This window comes from Centruroides sculpturatus, unplaced genomic scaffold (genome assembly GCF_000671375.1).
Source record: "Centruroides sculpturatus isolate CEXI.00-Female unplaced genomic scaffold, Cexi_2.0 scaffold864, whole genome shotgun sequence".
Lineage (NCBI taxonomy): Eukaryota > Metazoa > Arthropoda > Arachnida > Scorpiones > Buthidae > Centruroides > Centruroides sculpturatus.
In genome coordinates this window covers 351,122-374,023 of record NW_019385187.1, presented here as the reverse complement: position 1 = coordinate 374,023, position 22,902 = coordinate 351,122, and the positions used below count along the sequence as shown (strand labels likewise).

General features: G+C 24.8%; 1 protein-coding gene across 3 annotated transcripts in view; it reads right to left on the bottom strand.

Moving 5' to 3' along the window:
• Positions 1-469: 469 nt before the first annotated feature.
• LOC111635908 (sodium- and chloride-dependent betaine transporter-like) overlaps positions 470-22,902 on the bottom strand; it is a 60,870-nt gene continuing 38,437 nt past the window's right edge. The window contains exons 4-7 of one of the 3 annotated variants that reach the window (XM_023381044.1): positions 17,031-17,163; positions 12,915-13,049; positions 12,297-12,400; positions 470-2,452 (exon numbers count right to left, since the gene is read on the bottom strand). In XM_023381044.1, the coding sequence (XP_023236812.1) occupies positions 2,371-2,452; positions 12,297-12,400; positions 12,915-13,049; positions 17,031-17,163 (454 nt within the window). In that variant the 3' untranslated portion in view covers positions 470-2,370. Of the gene's footprint in view, positions 2,453-6,959; positions 7,101-12,296; positions 12,401-12,914; positions 13,050-17,030; positions 17,164-22,902 lie in introns of those variants that run through there. The other 2 variants (XM_023381046.1, XM_023381045.1) reach the window with 2 other exon arrangements.

Below are 22,902 nucleotides of genomic sequence, written 5' to 3'. Positions count from 1 at the left end.
ATTAACAGCACATTAGTTAGTTAGTGATTAAAGAAAATATTTTAGTTTAAAACTTATAACATGAAATGAAATAATATGGTATTTAAGTAAGTTGAAATGATTGAAAGAATATAAAAATAATGATTTTTTCAAATAATATAAGATTAATAAAAGACTTAATGTAAGTTTAATATGCTGAAACATATATTTATTTACATAATAAACAATATATCTGTATACAGAAATTTGTGAAAATGATACTTGATTGATAAAATTTGATTTCATATTATAAAAATGTTTACAAATTCTTATAATCATATTTTCTTTTTGAAATAACAACTTCCATTTTTTAAACATTTCTAATGTTTAATTTTCACAAACTATAACAAACTATAAACAACATGCATACATANCTAAGATATAACTTTGGATACTTTTGATTTCATATTATAAAAATGTTTACAAATTCTTATAATCATATTTTCTTTTTGAAATAACAACTTCCATTTTTTAAACATTTCTAATGTTTAATTTTCACAAACTATAACAAACTATAAACAACATGCATACATAAATTAATAAACAGCACAGTACTTGAACATAAATATTTTTAAGACATTTAGTTTTGCAGATTAAATTAAAAATACTACACAAAACATTTTTATATACTGTGCTTTTATTTGATTGAATTAAAATTAAATTCTGATGAATGGAGTAATAAATGGCTTTTGATATTTTAACTTTTCGTTTTACACAGAGTTTAAAAATAGCCATAAATTTAATAATTATACAAAATCTAATGTTGAATATTACATTTTCATTATTAAATTGTTCCAAAACTTATTTCATAAAATTATCAGTAATAACATGAATTGATGAAATACAAAATATTTAATAATTGTAACCGAATACATATTAAAATAAAAGTATTTTTGAAATTAATAACTGAAGATAAATCTTCCAGAAGAGAAATGACTGTGATGATAAAATCTTTATCAGTATCAAATCTTGTATTTTTCTTCCTTTCAACTTTATTCTTTAAACAGCAATGTATAGCAAACAAACTGGTTACTAAGTTGTGATAAAAATTAAACCTTTTTACCAGCAATAAGAGTTTAGTGAACAGTACTTTCAATCCTTTATTCTTTAAAGTTTATCAATTTTCTGAGAGAAATGATCTTCAAACTTCAATCAGTAAATCTTCAGTAATTGTTAATATCAGTTTTTATAAAAAATATTCATTTTTCCACCTTCTAATTCAACTATTTCAGTCTTCATTTAATAAACTTATTCTTTCTTTACCATCATCATCTTCATTATTCATAAATGCTTTCTTGTTTGTAATTACTTTATTTTTCTTTATATTCATCTAATATATTAATATTTCTTCTTATCTTTATATTTTTAATGTGTGCAAATATATATTTTGAAAAACACTTGAATGCTTGTTAATTTCTAATAAAAAATTTCATCTGCCAAAACCATTGAATAACTTCATTGAGATGGCTTGTTTATATTAGAAGAGTAAAAATTACATTGTCAAATATATTCACTTTTCTGATAAAAATTTATAATTTTCACATTCTTCAATACATATTCCATAAATTGATATGCATACATATTTTTCTTTGTATCTTTCATTATTAATTACTGGATACTTCATTATTTAAAACAACATTCTGATCCTTATCTGTCATTTTCACAATATTCTTTAGTCTTGAAAACAGCATTATTGAATGCATCTCACCAAATCATTTACATAATGTTGAAAGTTTTTCCAAAATTATGATGAAATTATTCTTGAAATCCACAAGTGAATATGCAAATTTCATTTTTTCACATATTCATAACTCAATAAATTTAACCATCTGAATTAAACAACAAAGCCCCATATTCCCTGATGATGCAATATATGTAAAAATTAACTTGATTTTTTCTTTAAAAAACATATTTCTTTCCACTAATTGATTAAGAAGATTTTTAAGCAAATTCAGCATCAGAAGATAGATTTGAGCAGAATACAAAGATTAAGACAGCAAAAAAAGAAGCAGAGCATGTTGGTAATATGGAAAAAATTTAATATTAAATATATGTGCTTTCATTAATATTGCTTTAAAATATATTTAAAAATAATCTATATTAACAATAATTTTTGTTGTATCACCAAAATTAGTTTTGAGATGCTTCACTGAATTTAAAAAATTTATATGTCTGTGGATTTTACAAGGTGACTTATGATCAAAATGTGATAATTACCTGTACAGAACAAGATTAGGAAACAAATTAAAACAATTGGGCCGTATGAACATTACCTTGTATGTTATATGATGTTACAGGAACCACTTGGACATTCTAAAGTTGACCTTCTGTTTTCTTCTTTCAAGAAGCATCTTATCCATTATCAGACAGGCCAGCTAATGTTGAATGGAGAGGATAGATTTGAAGCAAGCAGCTTTTCAGAAGATAATAGAATCTAGGAATAGAACATCAACGAGATTTCGCCTGCAGCGATCAAACACGTCAGCCTGGATGTGGCTCACTTCGGGGGATTTCATCTTGCAATGCTATGTTGTCAGCCAACTGAAGTGTGCTTGACAAGTTGCATTTTCTAATTAACATTATTTCCTAACACTGTATTTAGTCGAGGAGAAACTAATTGCCACTTGGTTTCTTCTAAATCAGGTAAATGGAAAATACTTTTAAAGAGGTGCTGGGCTGCCTAACTAAGGTTGACGTTCTCACATCATGTAGTATGTTAAGTCACTCTGCCAAATGACTAAACAACCGCTTTACAACTGTTGATGGCTGGGATACACTTCTTTCTTCAAATAGATGAACTTGATTGGAAAAGCTTGAAGACTTGAATGTATCCATTTAAAAATGACTTGATGAAGATGTTTTGCTTGATAGAGATCTTCACTTGGGGGATAGCCATGTTTCCTAGCCCTTGCAGATACCTTCTTTTAAACAAAATTCTTCTCTCCAATTACTCCACTGAAATGATCTTCTAAGTTATCAAATACATTTACTGTTGAATCTTTTCATTCCATCTCTCCATAACACTTCTTTCTTTCCTTCTGTAAAAATCTCTTCATTACATAAAATACAACTGGTCTTTGCAGAAATGCTGGTGATAAGTAGCAACAATTTTATATAGGTGTGCTGCAAGGACTGAGGAAAACAATTGCCATTAAAATCACAGCTTCTGGCCATTTCCCAAGTGAAAAAGTAGATATTGCTTTTACCTAGCGCATATGCATTTTACCACCAAGTGGGGCACTTAAAGCATATATTTTCAAGAATAAGTTACAATAAACAGAATATTTTTTCAATTGTTAGAGCATATATTACCATTTAAAAAAAAATCAAATCATTAAAGCCATAAGAAAATGAAGAAAATTGAAATTTAAGCTAAATTTGAAATGAGTGGTGCAATGCATGATCTGCAGAGAACTATTTTTTGCTGCAACCAGGTAACTCCAACTATCGGGTCATCTGATTCCCCATGAGATAATGTATTGTGAGCCTGCTACCAAGAGATGACGATGTTCTACACAGTGAAGCTGACTGTTCTAGAGATGATTCGCTGAGGCATTCTCATTCAAGCCTAGAAAAGGCTTTGTAAACTGATGGGGGAAAGAAAAGAATGCTAGTATTCTACTGACAGGAAAAATAATTTAGAATTTGTCTTTATAACCAAATTTTTTAAATAAAAAATATCTTCCCCAACCTTTCATTTCTGTAACAGAGTTGACCATTAAAAATATTAATAATAAATTATATGTAAAAGACTGGTTACAAATATAAAATATATTCAACCACTTTCTGAAAGACTTTGGAATATCAGAGAAAAGATTTTTAATTAACAGCACATTAGTTAGTTAGTGATTAAAGAAAATATTTTAGTTTAAAACTTATAACATGAAATGAAATAATATGGTATTTAAGTAAGTTGAAATGATTGAAAGAATATAAAAATAATGATTTTTTCAAATAATATAAGATTAATAAAAGACTTAATGTAAGTTTAATATGCTGAAACATATATTTATTTACATAATAAACAATATATCTGTATACAGAAATTTGTGAAAATGATACTTGATTGATAAAATTTGATTTCATTTTTATTTAAATAAAAATAATATATTATTTATAATTTTATTTTTTATAAGCAGATTACTTATTATAAAAAAACAGATAATTTTTAAAATAAATCCTAATAATTTTATTTGTATAAAAAGATATAAAATCATTTTTATTACTAAATTATAAATTATCAATTACATTTCAAATGGAATTTAATCTGTTCTTATTTGCCAATAGAAAATTCATTTTCATCACTAACTTGCAAATTATTCATGTATTTAAATAACTTGTTTTTCAAATATTCAAATACAATTTCAGAAGTATTTCTTAAATTCCAAATTTTTTTATTATAAGCCTAGAAGAGTTTCAGCCAAATTCTAATTGATTTTTTTGGAGATATTGGTAAACAAGCATTTTTTCTCAAAAGATTATATAGTTCATTTAATACATATCAAAATGCTGTTAGAATTCATTATTGAAAGTAGGATTGACTTTTAAAATCCATTTCTTGTTTTAATCCATGCCATTTTATAATTCTAAATCTTAAAATATTTACATTTCAATTTTATAGAAATGAAATTTAAAATTAGATACTTTTATCAGTTGTTCCTTATTATTAAATAGATGGAAATATCACAACTTTAATTTATTCAAGTGATTTTATTACTTTTAAATAATATATATTTCTAAAAATGACTGAATATAAACTGATTATATTTCATTGTACAGTAATAACTTAGTGTAGCCTATATAAAGACTACACATAAAGATTTTATTTAGTTTCAATTTATTTATTTTGCAGCAGTTATTTTTCAAAATTATATAAGAAAATGTACTGCAATCAACTTCTTGTACTACATTACATAAGTCATTTTTATTGTTTTGTTTATATTTCAATATCTATAAAAATTTGCATAAAATTTATTATTACCACATTAGACAATACTGATCACTTGTAAGATGGCATTTTGACATCATTTAATAAAATATAACAACAATAACTTTCTGTCAATATCAATTTAATATATTGGATTTCTTTTAAACATTAAGACACTTACTAGAAGATGAAAGTTTTAATAAAACTTAATATAATATTATCTTAACTTTATAACAAAAGTGTTGAAACTGAATCATCATTTACTCTTTCTTTTAGCTAAAACTTTTATTTCCAAAAGAAATTTATTATTACAATGATATCTAACTTTCAGAATTCTGTAATCAAATTTTTATACCAGTTTTACTGATAATTGAAGTTGGAATGAAAGTAATATACTCCTACATATCAATTTACCAAAAAATCCATTTACTCTCGTTTATTGAATTTGTTCTGAATATTTTTCAAAAACTTCAAAGAAAACCTAATACACTATGATAAGATATTTGATTCTGTATTATAAACAATAATATGTAATTTGCACAGCTGCTGTTATGATTAATAAAAATAAATTTTATTTGATTCTTTAAATGTTTTCTTTTGCATTTCAAAAGTAAAATATTTTTCAAAATTTTCTTAATTTCTTTTATGTATATTATATTGATTAAGAAGAGATATTTTTCACAAACTCTAATAGAATATCATTCATTACTTATATTAAAATATGAAGATTTTTTCTAAGACCATTATTGTGTTCATTTCAAGGATGATAATGTAATAATTAATTAAATTGTTCAATATTATTAATAAAAATTATGATGATAGATTAATTTTCATCATGTTTAAAGAATAAATCTTAAGTATCTTGTTGAGGATTGAAGAATTCAAAAATTATTATTTTGAGTCTGAAAACATAACTGCTTATATGTTAGGAATAATCTTTTTGATATATATAATAAATGTATTTTGAAACTTCAGATAGTCCATCAATTAATATTTAAAATTAATCAATAAATAGTTAAAAAGTTTCATTCTTAACATTCATTGCAGAATTTTTGCAGGAAAATTAGACACTATTAAAATATGAAAAATGATCTGTAATTAATTTAACAAATAGTTAACAGTTTATAAGATAACCAATGATTCAAGCAATTAGTCAGTGATTACTATTTTTAATTCAGTTTTATTTGGTATTTTCATTTTCAATACCATATGAAAGCAATAGTTATAGTTGTAATGGTAATCAATTCTACAATATTAATTTCCATTTGGCCAGATTACTACATTATCAATTTAGATAATGTGAAAAATAAAAATTATCATCAACAACTTCTTTAAGAAAATTCCTTTAACTAGCAATTAAAAGCATTCTGATTAATAGTAAAATGTTTCTGAATAGTCTATTGATACTTTGAATGATTCTGTCTTCCAAAGCAACTTCATTCTTATTCAGAGCATTGAATAAGAATTCTTTTAGTTGCAAATTATTTTATACTGGATATCAGTTATAACATAGTATATAAATATGAAAATAGTGAAACTCATAAAATGATAATTTATCCATAACAAATAGATGTGAAAAAGAAATTATAAAAACAACCATTTTCTGGTGAAAAAACCATGAAACATTATGGTCACATTATTCATAGCATTAATAGAATCATATGATCAAAATTTAGATATTTTTCTTCTGTTCAAAATGTTTACATAACGTTTATATGAATTTCATATGTAATATTAATATTGTATGCATTTTTCACTTAGTCTTCATTTATTATTTTAATATTTATTATCTTGAAGTAGCTCATAATATATTTTAATTGATTAATAAGAAAAATTCTATTGATTTTTCACACTAAATAAGTTTTAATGAAGTAAACATTTTCAAATTTGAAATTATTTAACATTTTGTTGTTGCAAATAATGTACATTTTTATCAGTTATTTACTGACTTTTTCAATTTTTTTTCAATTTACTTACAAAAGTTATTTTAAAAAAATACTGAAAATTTTAAGTATAATTATAAACTTAATGAATTATTTGTAAGAGAAATACTTGATTCTAAATTCTGTTTTTTCCATGCTTATCATCTTTTATTCTATTAAATGGTAATATAATCATTTATATATCAGCTGTAGTCCATAAATTGCGACAGTTTCTATGAAAAAATATTTTTATATTTCATTCACAAATTAATAAATATAAACAAATGTAAATATAATAAAACAAATTAATTTTTTTTAGGTTTTATTAATATTTATCAATTCTGAAGCAAAAAATCTATATTTTACCAATACTTATGAGTTTCTAAACTAATAATAATTTAGAAAGAGATGATTACATTGATAATAATAGTAATAATATTAAAGGAAAATATTAGAATATGAATTTTCATCACAATTAAAAATTTTTATAAATTAAAAAAGTCAGACTTAATGTAGCTCTTTAATACTTTACATTGGTAATATCTTTATATATATGCCTTTGAATTTAATAATGATTTAATATAATTACTTTTCATCTCAAAAAGTTCATTTATTTCATTCATTTCATCTATAGTTTAGATTTAGATTATTCATTTGTAGCTCAATAATAAATCAAATTTTACAACAGAAATATTTATTATTTATTACTTTTCATTTTCCATAAATATTACATATGAATAATATATTTCCTATACTATATTTTTGCTTTTATTAAATGATTATTTTAATTGTTTCACCTGATTATTACATTCTATATTCTATATTGTTTCACCTTATTATTACATTCTATATTCTATATTGTTGAAATGTGAAAATTTATCAGTTTTGCATCAAATGCACTGCAATTTGCCTCAATAATGTATCAAGCCCTTTTGGCTATATATTCAACACTTATGCCAGTGATTAGCTAATCACCAAAAGATAAAGTGTAACTACAAGACATTTCATCTTTTGTACATTTACAATTATAACCACAGTGTAATGTCATATTATGAAAAGTATCTTCAATTACTTTTAAGTATCTTCTGTTGTATTTTTCTGATTCTTTCATAACTGGGTTATGAAATTCTTTACAGTTTTATGCTGTAGAAGGAGCATTATATTTTTGAAGGATATATGAATTATTACAAAACAAAAAAATTGTCATATCAAAGAATTACTTAGTTTAGTTAATTAATTTTCAGTTAGATATTGGTATTCATAGTCCAAGACATAATTATCAAATCAGATTATTACATAAAAATTAATTTTATATGTTATCTCCTGTTCAAAACTTCATTCTTGGCAATCATATATTTCAGGTACAAATATACCTTGACTTAAATTCATTCAACATATGACTATTTAAAGTTCTGACAGTTGTCCTATAAAACATTCACAGTAGTCAAATGCAAGGCAGATATAGTTGAAAGAAAACAAAGCAACTAAACTGCCAGTCTTATTACTGTACTTCATGTTCTCTATAATACACTTAATAATAGCTGTAATAAATGACTTTATTAAACATAATGTACATTCTAATTAAAGTTTCCTTAGCATAAAAATGTCTCATATGATACTTCTGTAGAGATTATTTGAATCATGACCTTTAACCATCCGGTGCTGTGTTTTCATTTTCATATACTAAGTAAGACTCATAATCAAATGGATTTATGATCAGGTTGTTGAAACAGAGACCATTGTAAGTTAAAGCAAATCTGTATTTTTTAAATCATACACTGAAGTCATCTTACATACTTTTTTCAGTAATTAATTTTAATTATAAAATGTGGTAGTTCCAACATTGACTATTATGGTTAAATCATATAGAAAAGTATGTAATACAATTTGTCAGGCTGTACCATAAATTCCCTAATATTTATGGATCTATACAATATTCTTTTCATGTAAAAGACAAAACTGTACTAATTGCAGTTGACAGTCTTTTAGCTTGTCTACTTCCATTCTTCAATAGAAATTTAGTGTAAGAAGTTCAATGCATACACACATTTGATTCTTGCTTAGACTTTCAATTCTTTTCAATATTTAATAAGGAAAAGCAGCAAAATATTTTCCACCATTATGTGAAACTTTTTATCAAATGAGTCAAATGAGTTTCTTTTGTGTTTTTGGGCAATGCATTATATCTTTGACCAACAATGATTTAAGTCATTTTCAGATTCTTAGTTCTAACTTTCATTTAATATTCCATTTAATTGCCTAGATGCTATATTGAGTTTAAACTGAAACACTCCAATCATTTCAAGTTACATATACATTCCATATACATTCATTTCCAAAAACTAAAACATCTAATAGCATCTATATTAACTTATTGCAAGAAACATAAATTACATCAAAGAACTACTACATCATAGAACACATGGAATTATTCAAACTAACTTGATAATTATGTGAGTTGTTGCAATGATGTAAAACAACAAATAAAAGTGTGATTATGTCTTTCAAATTTATTCAGTTCATCTCCATGCATTAATAATATCAGGCATATCTTTTCTTTATACAACAAATTTAGATGATCTTGTATTGATGAATAATTATTCCACTGTAACAACAAAGGAAATCTGAACAGTTTTTGAAGTCTACTGTATGCCAATAATAAAATGTTTATTAGTATTATATCACAGTCTATTAATTCAAGAAATATTCACTTCTTACATCTAATATGTAAAATTTCTTGCATTAAAAAATAATGCAATGTGAATAACATAAATAGCTATTACTATTTAAGTTCTCAAATTTTATAAATTAAAAGTTTACTGTTGAACAAAATTAAGTTTCAACAATTTTTATAGATGAGTGCAATATCAAATACAATGAAATATTTTAAGTGAATACAAATTAGATAAATTTTTTTCTTCTTATTAACATCCATTTTTGCATGTTCAATCATTAAACAAGTTTATGGACTAATTTTAGAAACATATTTTAATTCATTAATTATATAGCAACAAAAATCTGAACTTCTCTTTATGCTGAATTTAATATAAGAGTTTACTATTTATAAATATAAGCAAATATTATTTAAAAAATTATATTGTGAAACAAATTTTTATAGCTTATTGACAAAGATATGCATCTCACTTTAAATTTATAATTTATAATATTTCTTTCTAGCTTTTGTATACTTTTTTAATATTTTAGAATTTTTAAAAATAATTCTGTTTAATTATTTTGCTAGAACATATATATGTAATTCATAAAACTTTAAATTCATTTTAAAAACTTTATTCAATTCATTATCAATATTTGGATTCACATAAGAATTATAATTATTTTTTTATTTAATAAAACTTTGAGATGAAATTCAACAATTATATCTTTATCTGTTAAACTTATACCATTTATTTTGCATCAAGATAACATATTTTATTTAAACAGATTAAAAGAACTGCAATCTTCTTATTTCAGTTTTAAAATGTATTCAAGTCATACTTGTATATTGATAATTGTATATTAATATTAATATTGATAACAGAATATATAAATGGAAAAATTATTCATATATTCATTGAAAATTATTACATTTTATAGACTTTTTTTATTTTAAAAATTCTGATAAATTTTATTTTATCCTTAGTGAAATGAATATCCAACATTCATTTAACTTGTGAAAAATATGTTAAAATCATCAGCATTTCCACTTTATGAATGATAATATGACTGATTTTAAAGCATCCAGATTGATTTATAAAATAACAGATTATAAAAGAAATCAAAACATCAATTCATAAATATATGTAATCATTATATGTATATAGATATACATAAAATATAGCTTTTAAGTTGGCAATGAAAAATCTTATTTTTGCATTAATATTCATATTCTATCATCAACTGATCTTTTTGCTCTCATATTCTGTTCCATATGTATATTTAATTATTATTACATATAATTAAGATCTTTTGAGTCTTGTAGAGACTACATTTTAGTATTAATTAAAATGAATATATAAAGAAAAAGAAAAGGAAAAAAAATGAATTAAGCACAAGTTTATGCAAAACCAGATTTTTTTTTCATTCAAACAATTCATGCTAAGAAATTAATTTCAAAAAAATAAATGATTAACTTAATATGCAGGTTTATTCAACTTATAGCATATTTCTAAAGCAATAACATTTGTAACCAATTTTTTACATTAGTCAACCCTATTGACAGGTCTAAAAGGGGTACAGATCACAAATATACTGCACATAATTTGCATCCCTTGTGTTCTTGAAGGAATGTCATTGGATTGTTATTTTACTGCATAAAAATTGATTTTTTTCTTATTTTTAGTTGATTTTTATAAAATTCATAGAAACTTTTAATTTAATACACATTTAATAAACACATATATAAATTTATTCAAACATATATATAAAATATACTTTTTCCACTTATTATGAAATATTGTAATCCATGAAAGTATAACTGATTTGTATATTAACTGATATTAATACTGTGTGTTTGACTTCTTTCAATTACTGAATATCTTTATGGAGTATTTTGAACTCATACAATGTAATAATGATTCATAATTAAACTTGTATTGGTAATATTTTAATATATTTTTTTTCCTCTGAGAAATCTCTTCTGAATATATGTAGTTTTCAATACATTAAATAATATTCTTTATAAAATATATAAGTTTGTATATATAAATATATATACATACAGTATATTGTAATCATATGTTATGATTATTTCACAAATTTTATGCTTAATTTTTTTTTTTCAATTAAAAATTCCATGTATGATATTCAGTATTTTTCTGAAACTATTTTTCATTTTATTTTATTTAATAACATTCTTGATACAAGCTCACAAGGGTGCAATATGTGAAACATTTTATTTTAAGGTACTTAGCCTATCATTCCATTAAAAACCTTCAGGGTTTTCCCTATCCCAAATAAAAATTATTTCCCACCACCAATTTTATTAATATCAAAAATAAAGTTATATATTTATATATTTATACTTTTAACTCTCTTAAATCTGTAGTAAATACAAACTTAACAAAACTGTTTTATAAGGAAAACCCTGCATGGTGTAAATTTTGTAATTAGCTTCTGTGTTCATCTCATTTTTCATTAAATAATTTTATTTATATATCATTATCATTATTATTTTTTTGAAGATCTAAATATTTTTTACATTTTCATGGAATGAACCATAATGAAGCCTGAGATTTTATAAGGCTAATAATTTGTATTCTGCAATTAAATAATCATTATAAAGCCTCAAACCACAACTGCCTGCAGAATACACAGACAGCTTCGACTGCTACCAACTTGGTAGTAGGTGGTTAAGATTTCACCTGAGAAATAAATGTGAGAAAAGAAAGCTAGGTGATTTTAATTTCACCCAATGCATAAAAATAACTTACCTGTAAAAGTTGTTGTGATAATCATTATAGCTACCCAAGGCAGTCATACAGCCCAAGGCAATGGCATAAGAGAAAAATATTTGTGTTCCAGCATCTATCCATACCTATAAAAAAAATTAATAAACATGATGAAACAATTCAAATTTAATTACTTTAAGACAGCTGTATAAAATACCATAAAATAGGTAATAATATTTAACATATACTGATTTTTCTTAAACATTTCAACAAAAATTATTTCAATTTCTTTCTTTATTTTTTCCAAATAATTTTTGCATACAATTAACTTAAGAAAAGTGACTAAATGCACCAAATCAATGATCAATTTTTAAAATTAAGTCAATCATCATTAATTAACAATGATTACTTTAATAAATAAAAATAAAATTTTTCATTATTTAAATTTATTTATTGTTGTATTGCTGATAAATTCTATATTCAATTAATTATTAAAATGTATTAACTTTTTAAATTTTCTATCATTATTATTGAACTGACTATAAATAAGTTTATAAATATGTTTACAAACTTTTATCTCCTTTACTAACATCCAAGAATATTGCAATCATTAATAACTTATCTTATTTATATACAAGTAGATTTTAAAATAAATCTTACCTGCCCATCAGTAAGGCGAGAAAAATCTGGTTTTAAATAAAATATTATTCCTTCTTTAGCTCCAGGCAAAGTTAATCCACGAACTAATAATATACTCAACATCACATAAGGGAAAGTAGCAGTAAAATATACAACCTAAAATAAATAATACATTTATGAAATATTTGGTTAATGTTTGTTGTTGTAGTTATGAAAATAACAATCCTAAAAATAATCAATAAATACATTTAAATTACATATATCATAAAATTATTTGTCATTATTTTCTTTAAATCAACATAATTTCAAATATATCTTTCTTGAAAAACATAAGCTGATAAAATAGTAAAATATTATAATATGCTAAAAATAAAGTAAATTATTAACAAGAAAAACAATATTTAATAAATTTATATTTTATTCATTATATTTGTACAGATTTGATGAAAAGATGAATTTTAGAATGCACTATATTAAATCAGAGGAAATTCAAGGAAAAGAATACTTACAATAAAGTTTGTCTAAAATGGAAGAACAATGGTAGGCGAGATCAGAGGAAAATTAGAATAATAGATTGAAAAGAATAAAACTCAGAGAATGCATGAAATAAATTATATAACTTTCTTTTGGTCTTTAAAATTATTAAACTAAATAAATGAAATATTCTTGACACCTAAAAAAGTATGTGATTTTTAATTACTAATGTGGGAATAATCAACAATAAATAAAGAAAGATAAAAACTTTATTTTAATGAGATTGAAATATGAAAGAGAAAATAAATTACAAAAACTCCCCCAAAAATATTTGAAAATGCATACAGTAAGGTACATAAAGATCATGTCATTAGCACAATCCAATTTCAACAAATTTGAATTCAGAGATAGGTAAGAGCTATAGGAGAAATCACCTGTATGCAGTCTATAAATTACTAATTATAGCTACCTTCCATATCCAATTGATCAAACTTAGCAAATAAGGTTTTAAATTAAACCTTGACCTCTAGATGTGCAAAAAAACTCTAAAACTTTGAATATATTTCAGTTTGACTAAATTACACAGGTCTGCAAAAAAAATTTTTTTTCCAGCTGCATGGGATATTTTTGCTGAATTATATGTTTTAAAGATTGGAGATTCTAAAAATGACTTCCGTAACATCCCATCACGTATAGGTTTTTTGCAAAATAAAAACAAATATTTGATAAAAACGCTTATTTATTACAATGAACTAAATATATTTTCTTATGACACCTTTTCTTCTTCTCTTTGATGCTTCTCTGAACTCGTTTCCAATTTCCTTCTCTGGTTTCTTGACTGAGCATCCAACAGTAGTCAGCTAACATATCGACATCCCATTTTCCTTGGTAACATCTCTCAATATCACGGACATCCTGGTGAAATCTTTCACCAGGATGTCCGTGATATTGAGAGTTCTTCACTGTAGGCTCCCAAGTTTTCAGGAAAATAGTCAATACAGGAGTGTAAGAAATGAACTTTTAAGCTCATCTTGCATCCTTGAAGCTTCATACACTGCCAACATGAATTGTACGATGGTTTTGTAGTCAGGGTCCTTACTATTCCCCAAAAACTTATGCACTGCATTCTTAAAAGAGGCCCATGCTTTTTTCCTTTTCTCCCATTGTTTCCAAAAAGAAGGGATCAGATAAAGAGGATATTAACTTTTCACTGTGTATTTACCACAAACATACAGAAGCTGTCGAGAGAAATTACACAACCTCTGCGAGCCATATTCCAGAAATAAAAATACAAGCATAGTAGTGTTTGAATGCTGAATATAAACTGAGTGTGGCATTAGATGGCCAGCGAGATACTGAACTTATTTAGCTTGTCAAAACAAGCTCAACCTCACTATCAACTTTTAACCTGTTTCTACACAATCATGCAACCTTAGTCCTAATGCTAAAACTACTTAACCCACCTCCCCCCACCACTGCTCTCTTCAACCATTAACATTTTTATTTATTTATTGCCAAGTCCAGCTAAAATTGATAGAATTAATGTAAGAAGTCTTCATTTTAAGGCCATTTTTTAAATAAAAAAAATTTTAAGTTAACTAGGAATTTTACGCTAAACACAAAAACTTGTGTAACAAAAAAAATTGACGAGATGGAATTTTTTGGTATTTTTTTTGTTTTCTCCAAGTTGAAATCTATAAGAAAATGTATAAAAATCCTATGCAGTTTTTTACTTGCAGACCTGTGTTATTAACAATTCATGATGTATTTAAAACAAATCAAAAAGTATTGATATTACACACTAGACTTTTCATATCCACTTTTTTCTCCCATGTGAGTGTTTTTCAATCTTTTTTTCTCATGGCACACTTAAACCTATAAATAAATTTCTGCAGAAAAAAAATCACGTGACTTAAAGTTGTGTTTGTTAACATGCTATCGCCATATTACATGCCACTTAACCTAATTCTTTTTGTCTATATTCTTTGTGAATTAAATAGTATTGTTGTTCCTTAAAATAACAGCAGGTTACAACAATAGTTATTTAAATTAATAATTTTCATTTACATAAGAAAAGCAATTAAGTCTTAATTTGCATTTAAAAGTGGAATGATAATTTCCAATGTCTTCCTATTTTGTAAGTTAAAATAATTTGAACTAAATATGGATAATTATAGATACATTTTTGATTTAAAGAAAATTTCATTTTAAATGAAATAACCTGGTGTTATGCACATATAATTTTGCTTGTGAAGATATATACATAATGTAGTAAAAAATATATGTTTATTTATTATAACAATGAAAAACTCGTATAATTAATTTAAAGAGGTTTTAATTTCAACATGTAAATTTATTGTTCTTTGGGTTTCTTTTGAAAAGAATTTATTTAATAGCTTTCAAAAATTTTTTTGGCCCACCTACAATCCTCTTGCAGCACACTGGTTGAAAAACTACTGTATATGCTTTACAATCTTTAAATCAATTGTGCAAATACACGTTTTAGGCTGATGCACATTCTTTACAATGATTTCTATTTTATTGTTGACATACATAAAACTAAATCAAAACCTATGGTTATTTATTTGGTTATACATAAAAGCATGGAGGTAGATGAAAGAGTCAAACAAAACAAAGGGGAAACAGAAAATATTCACAAATCAACTAAACCTGCCTTCTCATAAAGTATGAACTATTTCATTTAAGTGGCATAGCTAGGAGTGGGCAGAGCCCTCCACTGTGCCCTGACAGCACTTTTTCTGGGCAGAATTTTTGGCATTAAAAAAATTTTAAACATTGTTTTATTAATCAGAAGAATAAAATTATCAACTATTCTGAGAGTTAACAATTACAAAAATTATATGACTCATTGAAAAATGTTATCTAAATAGATTTGATGTTTACTGTATTATGTATTTCCCAAAGAAAAGGCAGCAATTGACAGACTGCCTTAGGCAGTTCAAAGTAGCTATAGCACTGCATTTAAGCATAGTGAAAAAATATTCAGAAGAAAATTTTACTGACTATAATACATTTTATAAGATTGAGAAATTGATAGAAAAGAAAGCTGAGAGTAATCATATCTAAAAAAACTGTGTGTTTCTTTGTGTAAATTTGTTTAGGTTGTTTATTGCATGAATAGTTACAATAGCACATATTTGTAAATTATCATAAAAAATTTTATAGAAAATAACTATCTTTGAAATACTGTATAGTACTTTATTTGTTTTATTATTGTAAGTACTGTACTATATGTCCTACTAGGAAGTATTCAGAAATTTTGACACATCTTTTCAGCTAAGTCTCCTACTGTATTTCAAGGAAGAAGTGAAAGTAATCTGAATGATAAATATACTGTATTTACTGATTATTCAATAAAGTGATAAAATTAATGATCTAAAAATGGAAACCAATAAATAAAATTATGTGACAATAAATTTGCATATTTTATTAATTTACGAAAATAATTTTTCGAATTAAAGTGTATTAAATGCAAGATAATCAAAAAATTTTTAATAAAATATCCTAAAATTGATATAAAATGAAATAAAAATATAATTTGATGATTATTATTTAAAAATTAATATAATATATAATGTAGCAATTTTAAAAATCAATAAAAATAAACAGTATTAGAAAAATATAACAAACATTCAAAATTACCTTTCCAGTCCAACGAACACCTTTCCATATACAAAAATAGCAGAGAACCCAAGCAATTAATAAAGCTATAGCTAATTCCCATCTTATATCTCCAGCCTCATCAACACCTTGAGATATTTGAAGGACTTTACGTCTGTAAAGTAATCAAATAAAATTTTAACAAACAAATTCTAAACAGAAATATTACCAAGATAGATTCAGGATACTGTTTTAAAATTAGCATATTTGAAATTTTAAATTTAATTTTTATTATAAAATAAAATGAAAAATGAACTTTAAGAAAAACAAAACAAAAAAAAAAAAACGCATATCAAACAAGAAATTCCAATAATCACTTAGAATGTACAGTACAGTTAAAAATATTAAGAAACAAATTTAAGTTTAGTTCTAAAACTAATATTGTATATTGAGATATTTTTTTTGTGTTAGCTAAAATATGATATATCTACTTTGAAATTAGTGACTACAATATATTATTCATACTTCTTATTATATCTATATTTGTTCATAGTTCATTAAAGGTATCTGAATTGCAATTTTTCAATTATATAGAAATAGTTTATTCTTCTTTGATATATTAATTATTATTTTAATCTACAAGCTTCTTATTGATTTCTAAATTCTATAACTATTGTAAAAAAAAAGTTTTTTATTTTTTATATTTATTTAAATACTTAGAAAACACATTATCTCTTTTGTTTTAAATCTAAAAGATTATGTATTTATTGAATCTTTTATATGTTAGCCATTATAATTTTCATCTAACAATAAATATACTATAAATAATGAAGCAAGGATTTGCAATCAAGCATTAAAAAACTTTATAACTTTAGGGATCATTAATATTAGTGTTTTTCATGCATCTGTCAATTTCAGAAAGAATAAAACTAGGCATTTATAATTTAAGTAAAACAAAATCAAAGTAAAATTTAATTTCCTAGGAATACTAAAATTATATATTAACAAAATAAAAATATGTAAACTTGTTACATTTTGTACTTCATTTTCTTGCAAAATATATATGCTTTCTTACTCTAAAAGTTTATAAAAAAGTTAAAAAGAACTTTATATAGACTTCAAACTTTAACTAATGAGAAAATATGTTATTAATTAAAACTAACTTCTATCTAATTTTGTTTAGTGTTATTATCTTCAATACAACCATAAGCAGTATATATTTTAAAGATAGCAATGTGTTATTAATATGTTTATTAGATTATTTTTGTCAAAATATAAAACTTTTAAAATACATTTTAAATTATCTTTTTGGCTCTTGATTATTTTTTCTTTAAGAATTCATTTGAATACCAGAAATTCAAATCAATTCATTAAAGTAGTTATGTCTTAAGTATAAATAGTTTTTTATTTATTATATCCTTTTAGATGTTTATCAACTTTTAAATTATATTTTTTAAATTTTGTGGCATTTCTGTGAGAGAACAAACCAGTTGAGAATTACTGATTTAGAAGCAATAAATTTTTAAAAATTTATTTTTAATTTAATCAACATGTATTCTTCAAATTATGAATCTTATTGAATTGTAGAAATTTAAATCATAAAGAAATAATTTATTCCTTAAAAATGCTAACTGTTTCTCCACTTTTTATTATTATTTGTGTAGTTTTGATATAAGAAAATGCAAATCTTCAAATGTCATTTTTATTTATATATAGCTATATATCTTGTCAATGTGTCACCAAAAGTTGTGTGTGCCATAGCTCAAAATTGTTGAGAATCACTATCCTAAACATTACTTTAAGCAGCATATATAATTGATAGATTTATTAGATCATTTAAAATATGAAAATTTCGTAAGAGAAAAACTTAGAACATATAGTATGAACAAAATTTTGAATTAATGTCCTCATTAGAAGTTTTGATAAACATCTGAACAACTAACTTATTAATAACATACTATTCTATTCCAGAGAATAAAATTAAATCTACCAATAGGAATAATTGTTTAATTATTGATAGAAGAATAGTAAAAATACAGATAAATTTTAAAACTGCTGAAGATTTAATGAAATTTTAAAATGGAATTATAATGTTCTGTTGCAATTCTCAAACTGTTTGGTTTGCAAAACAATTTCAATTTTAAAAATACACTAAAGAACTTTTCACATAAGTTATACAGTATGATTGAATATGCCTATGATATGACAATACAACAACTACTGCATTATCATTTAGTATACCTTACTTCATTTAGAAATCTCTAAACAAATATCTAGCAAGGTTAAAATAAACAGTTAAGGTATTTGGGAAAAGACAAACATTTCCAATCATAAGAAAATGGTAGACTGAAATCATGTGGATTAGGCATGGATGAAATGAAGACAGAGCAAGGGTAGGCATCACCCTAACCGAAAATGTTCTTGCCCACCATCCTGAAATTACTTATTCAAGTCTATCTAACTGACCATTACAGGAGGTTTCTTTAAATATGAATTGATTATTTGCCAAGTAATTGGGAAGTTTTTTTCTTTGCTAATTTTTAGAGTTTTCAGTTATAATGCAAAATTTATTAATGCAGAGTTTTTTATAAGCATATTTTTTCAATTTTAAAGATATTTATTACATAATAATTTTTTATAATACTACAATAAATTGTACAGAATTATTTTACCCAAATATTAACTATTTCAATAGTTTTAAACTTAATTATATAATATAAACAAACAAGAGACAAAATTTGTTTTAAAATAATGTTTGCTTACTTTGTCATGTATAATTAACCATACCCATCATAAATGTTATGTTTTAAATAAAATTAAATTTTTCACTTAGAAAAAACAAAACTTCATAAAAATAAAATAATTATAATATTAATCACTTATTTTAGTAATGTATTAGCTAAAACTTAACTGCAGCTTAATTGTGTTAAGACTCATGTTACATATTATATATTGCTACATCAACAGAGATACAGCTATACTAATTTAAACTTACACTTACATATACATGTATGCATGCATATATAAGATTTTTTACTAATTTAAGTATATAAATTAATATATACAAACATAAGTATATATAAATATATAGGCAAAGATTTACTAAACATATATTTAATATACAGTAGCTTAGTGTACATGCAAGGGCTCCCAACTTGTGTTCTGTGGAACCCTAGGGTTCTGCCAATAAAATCTGTTGAGTCTAATGAGATATGAATGTGCCAATGCAGATTTGGGATGTGAGATGTAATTGTTCTAGTCTCATCCTAGACTATACATGTGCTAAAGTAATTTATAAACAGTGGAGACTGATTTATCAATAACAAAACAAAACAAATCAAAATCATGATACAGTAGAGTCTCGAAAACTTGGCCTAATGTGGACCGAAGGGTGGCCGAGTTTGTGAAAATGCTGGGTTATCGGGAATGGGGCATAAAGTAGCTTTATGAGGCATAAAGCTGTCTATAATAAAAATTAATTAACTAAGGCTTGTTTTGCCCTGCCAGGATGTGGCCGAGTTATCCAGACTACCGGGTTATCGAGTGCAGAGTTTTTGATACTCTACTGTATAACTTTAAATGTATTATATTTCTTTTATACATAATTATTACATTCTGTTTTCAAATGGTAAAATGAAGTAAACAAATTTTCTAGTTTATAATTATTGAAAAGAATGTAACACATGATATCCTATTACAAATACAAAAATAAATATAAAAATTAATCACCTAAGATGTAGTAAATCTATACTATTCAAATTAGAATTTGATTTCTCTTATCTTCTACATTCTAATATCTGACACTTAAAAAACTTGGCTAAGAAGTCATATGAGAGAACATAAAATCTTTGGACTCTGCTACACATGCACAGGAACATGGAGCTTGACCGTAAAACAGCTTTATTTGCAGAACAGAGAACAACTGACTAGACGCTGTAATATAATATCACGATATACTTTGTTATTTTTTAGGGCCATTTTAATATCTTTACATTTTTCAAAATTTCTGGGGATTGTATCCTGTAATAGCTAATTACAAAACTGTATTGTATATTATTATTTATGAGTTAGAAAACATATACGAAGAACTAACCATAACGTCATACGAAACGTCCTCTCAGATATGTTGGCCACTCGTCTGCCCCACTATGGGCATGGCCGAACCCACAATTTGTTTGGATTAAAAAAAAGTCCTCTCAGTGCCCACAGGGCGAAATGAATTTTTTTAATACTAATCCTAAATAAATTTATATTAGACATCTAATATAGCATTTAAACATTCTTTATTCAAATTTCATAACTAGGAAAGAAATTAATAAACATGTAGTTAATAATAATAAACGAAATAAAAAGTTTAGACGAAAGCTTGGGCTGTATCATTTAACCTAATAACGTTTCAGGTTTCGATTATACGTTTCTCATATTCGTTATCCGTTAAAATTATCGTCAAGTCTAGAGACATACTTGTAATATTTTTTTTTATATAACCGATAACAAAATTTGCTTAGAGAAGAATATATTATACATTCAATAATTCTAAAACACAATTTTTAACTATCCGGCTTAATTGAGAAATTGAGTTCTAATTTGATTTTTTCTTTTGTTGCCAAATACTATATATTAGTTTCATGTATTGAAAAAATATATAAAGTAAAACAGGGTGAGATGCCTAGAGGTTGTTTATTCACATAATACAAGTCAGTAGAACAAGATGATGACTATGTTGAACGTTCTTATCTTTCATTTTTCGAATGGTTATTTTTTCTGATTTTTTCGTAAAAAATGAGTTTCTATTTATTATCGCTCTATATGCTTTCTGTATGACATTTACATTTATGTGAAAGGCTGTGAAATCCGAATATGTTTATGTGAAAGTAGGATCAGTTAGCAGTGGCGTAGCGTAGTGGGGACGGCAAAATTTCACAATAAATAATAATAGCTTGTAAAAATTTGAACCATTTCATTTCATATTTTTGCCGCAGCTACGATTCGGACCGATTGAAATGAGCACGGATTTTTTTATTGCTTATTCTGTGACGAAACTGAATTTTAGTCTTTTTAATTGAGATACCTAAATAAGGGGGCGGCGAAATTTTTCTCCGCCTCGGTCGGCTGACACCCACGCTACGCCACTGTCAGCTGTGTTATAGTCGAAGCCTAATAATTTTAGTCTAAAATATAGAAATAGACATCTCTTCCGTACGGATTGGATGAGATGCTTAGTGAATTTAAGGGAGAGATGCGTACTTTTTCTGATATATTATATTATGAACTTAATTAAATTTATTAATTTTTGATTGCTACTGAATACAAAAGAAGATGCCAATACAGGAAAATGGGCTGAACAAGATTTCATTCTTCCATCTGAAACAGTATTTACTAATCGTCTAAATTATTATCAAGCAAGCAAAGAATTTAACATCCGTGTCGTACTATTGGCAGAAGAGTTAAAGATAGTAATTTACCAATGCGAGCTCTTGGATCAAATCAAATTCAATGTTAAGTACTGTACTCAAAATGAAAAACAAATGGCTTTTTAATCATAAAATTATGTTACAAAATCGAGACAAGTAGGCCTAAAGCAGATTGGATTCGATGATCGATGCACAAAAAAATTGAGATACGAAACATGCACAATGTATATTACAGAGTATTATGTGTGTAGAAAATACAAAACGTGCAAAATGTTAATTAAATTAAATGTTAAATAAAATAGACATCTCTCCCGGAGGTACGGGAGAGATGCCCAAAACGGATAAGTATCATTTCTTTGCTACCATTCTGTTACGTCGATCTTTTATTCAACTTTGTAAAAGACAACCCTAGGTTATATAAGCGTTTTATATTTATTTATTCTGGAACCCAGAGTTATGCGTTTATTAAAACTATAGGCATCTCACTTCGGTTTTACCCT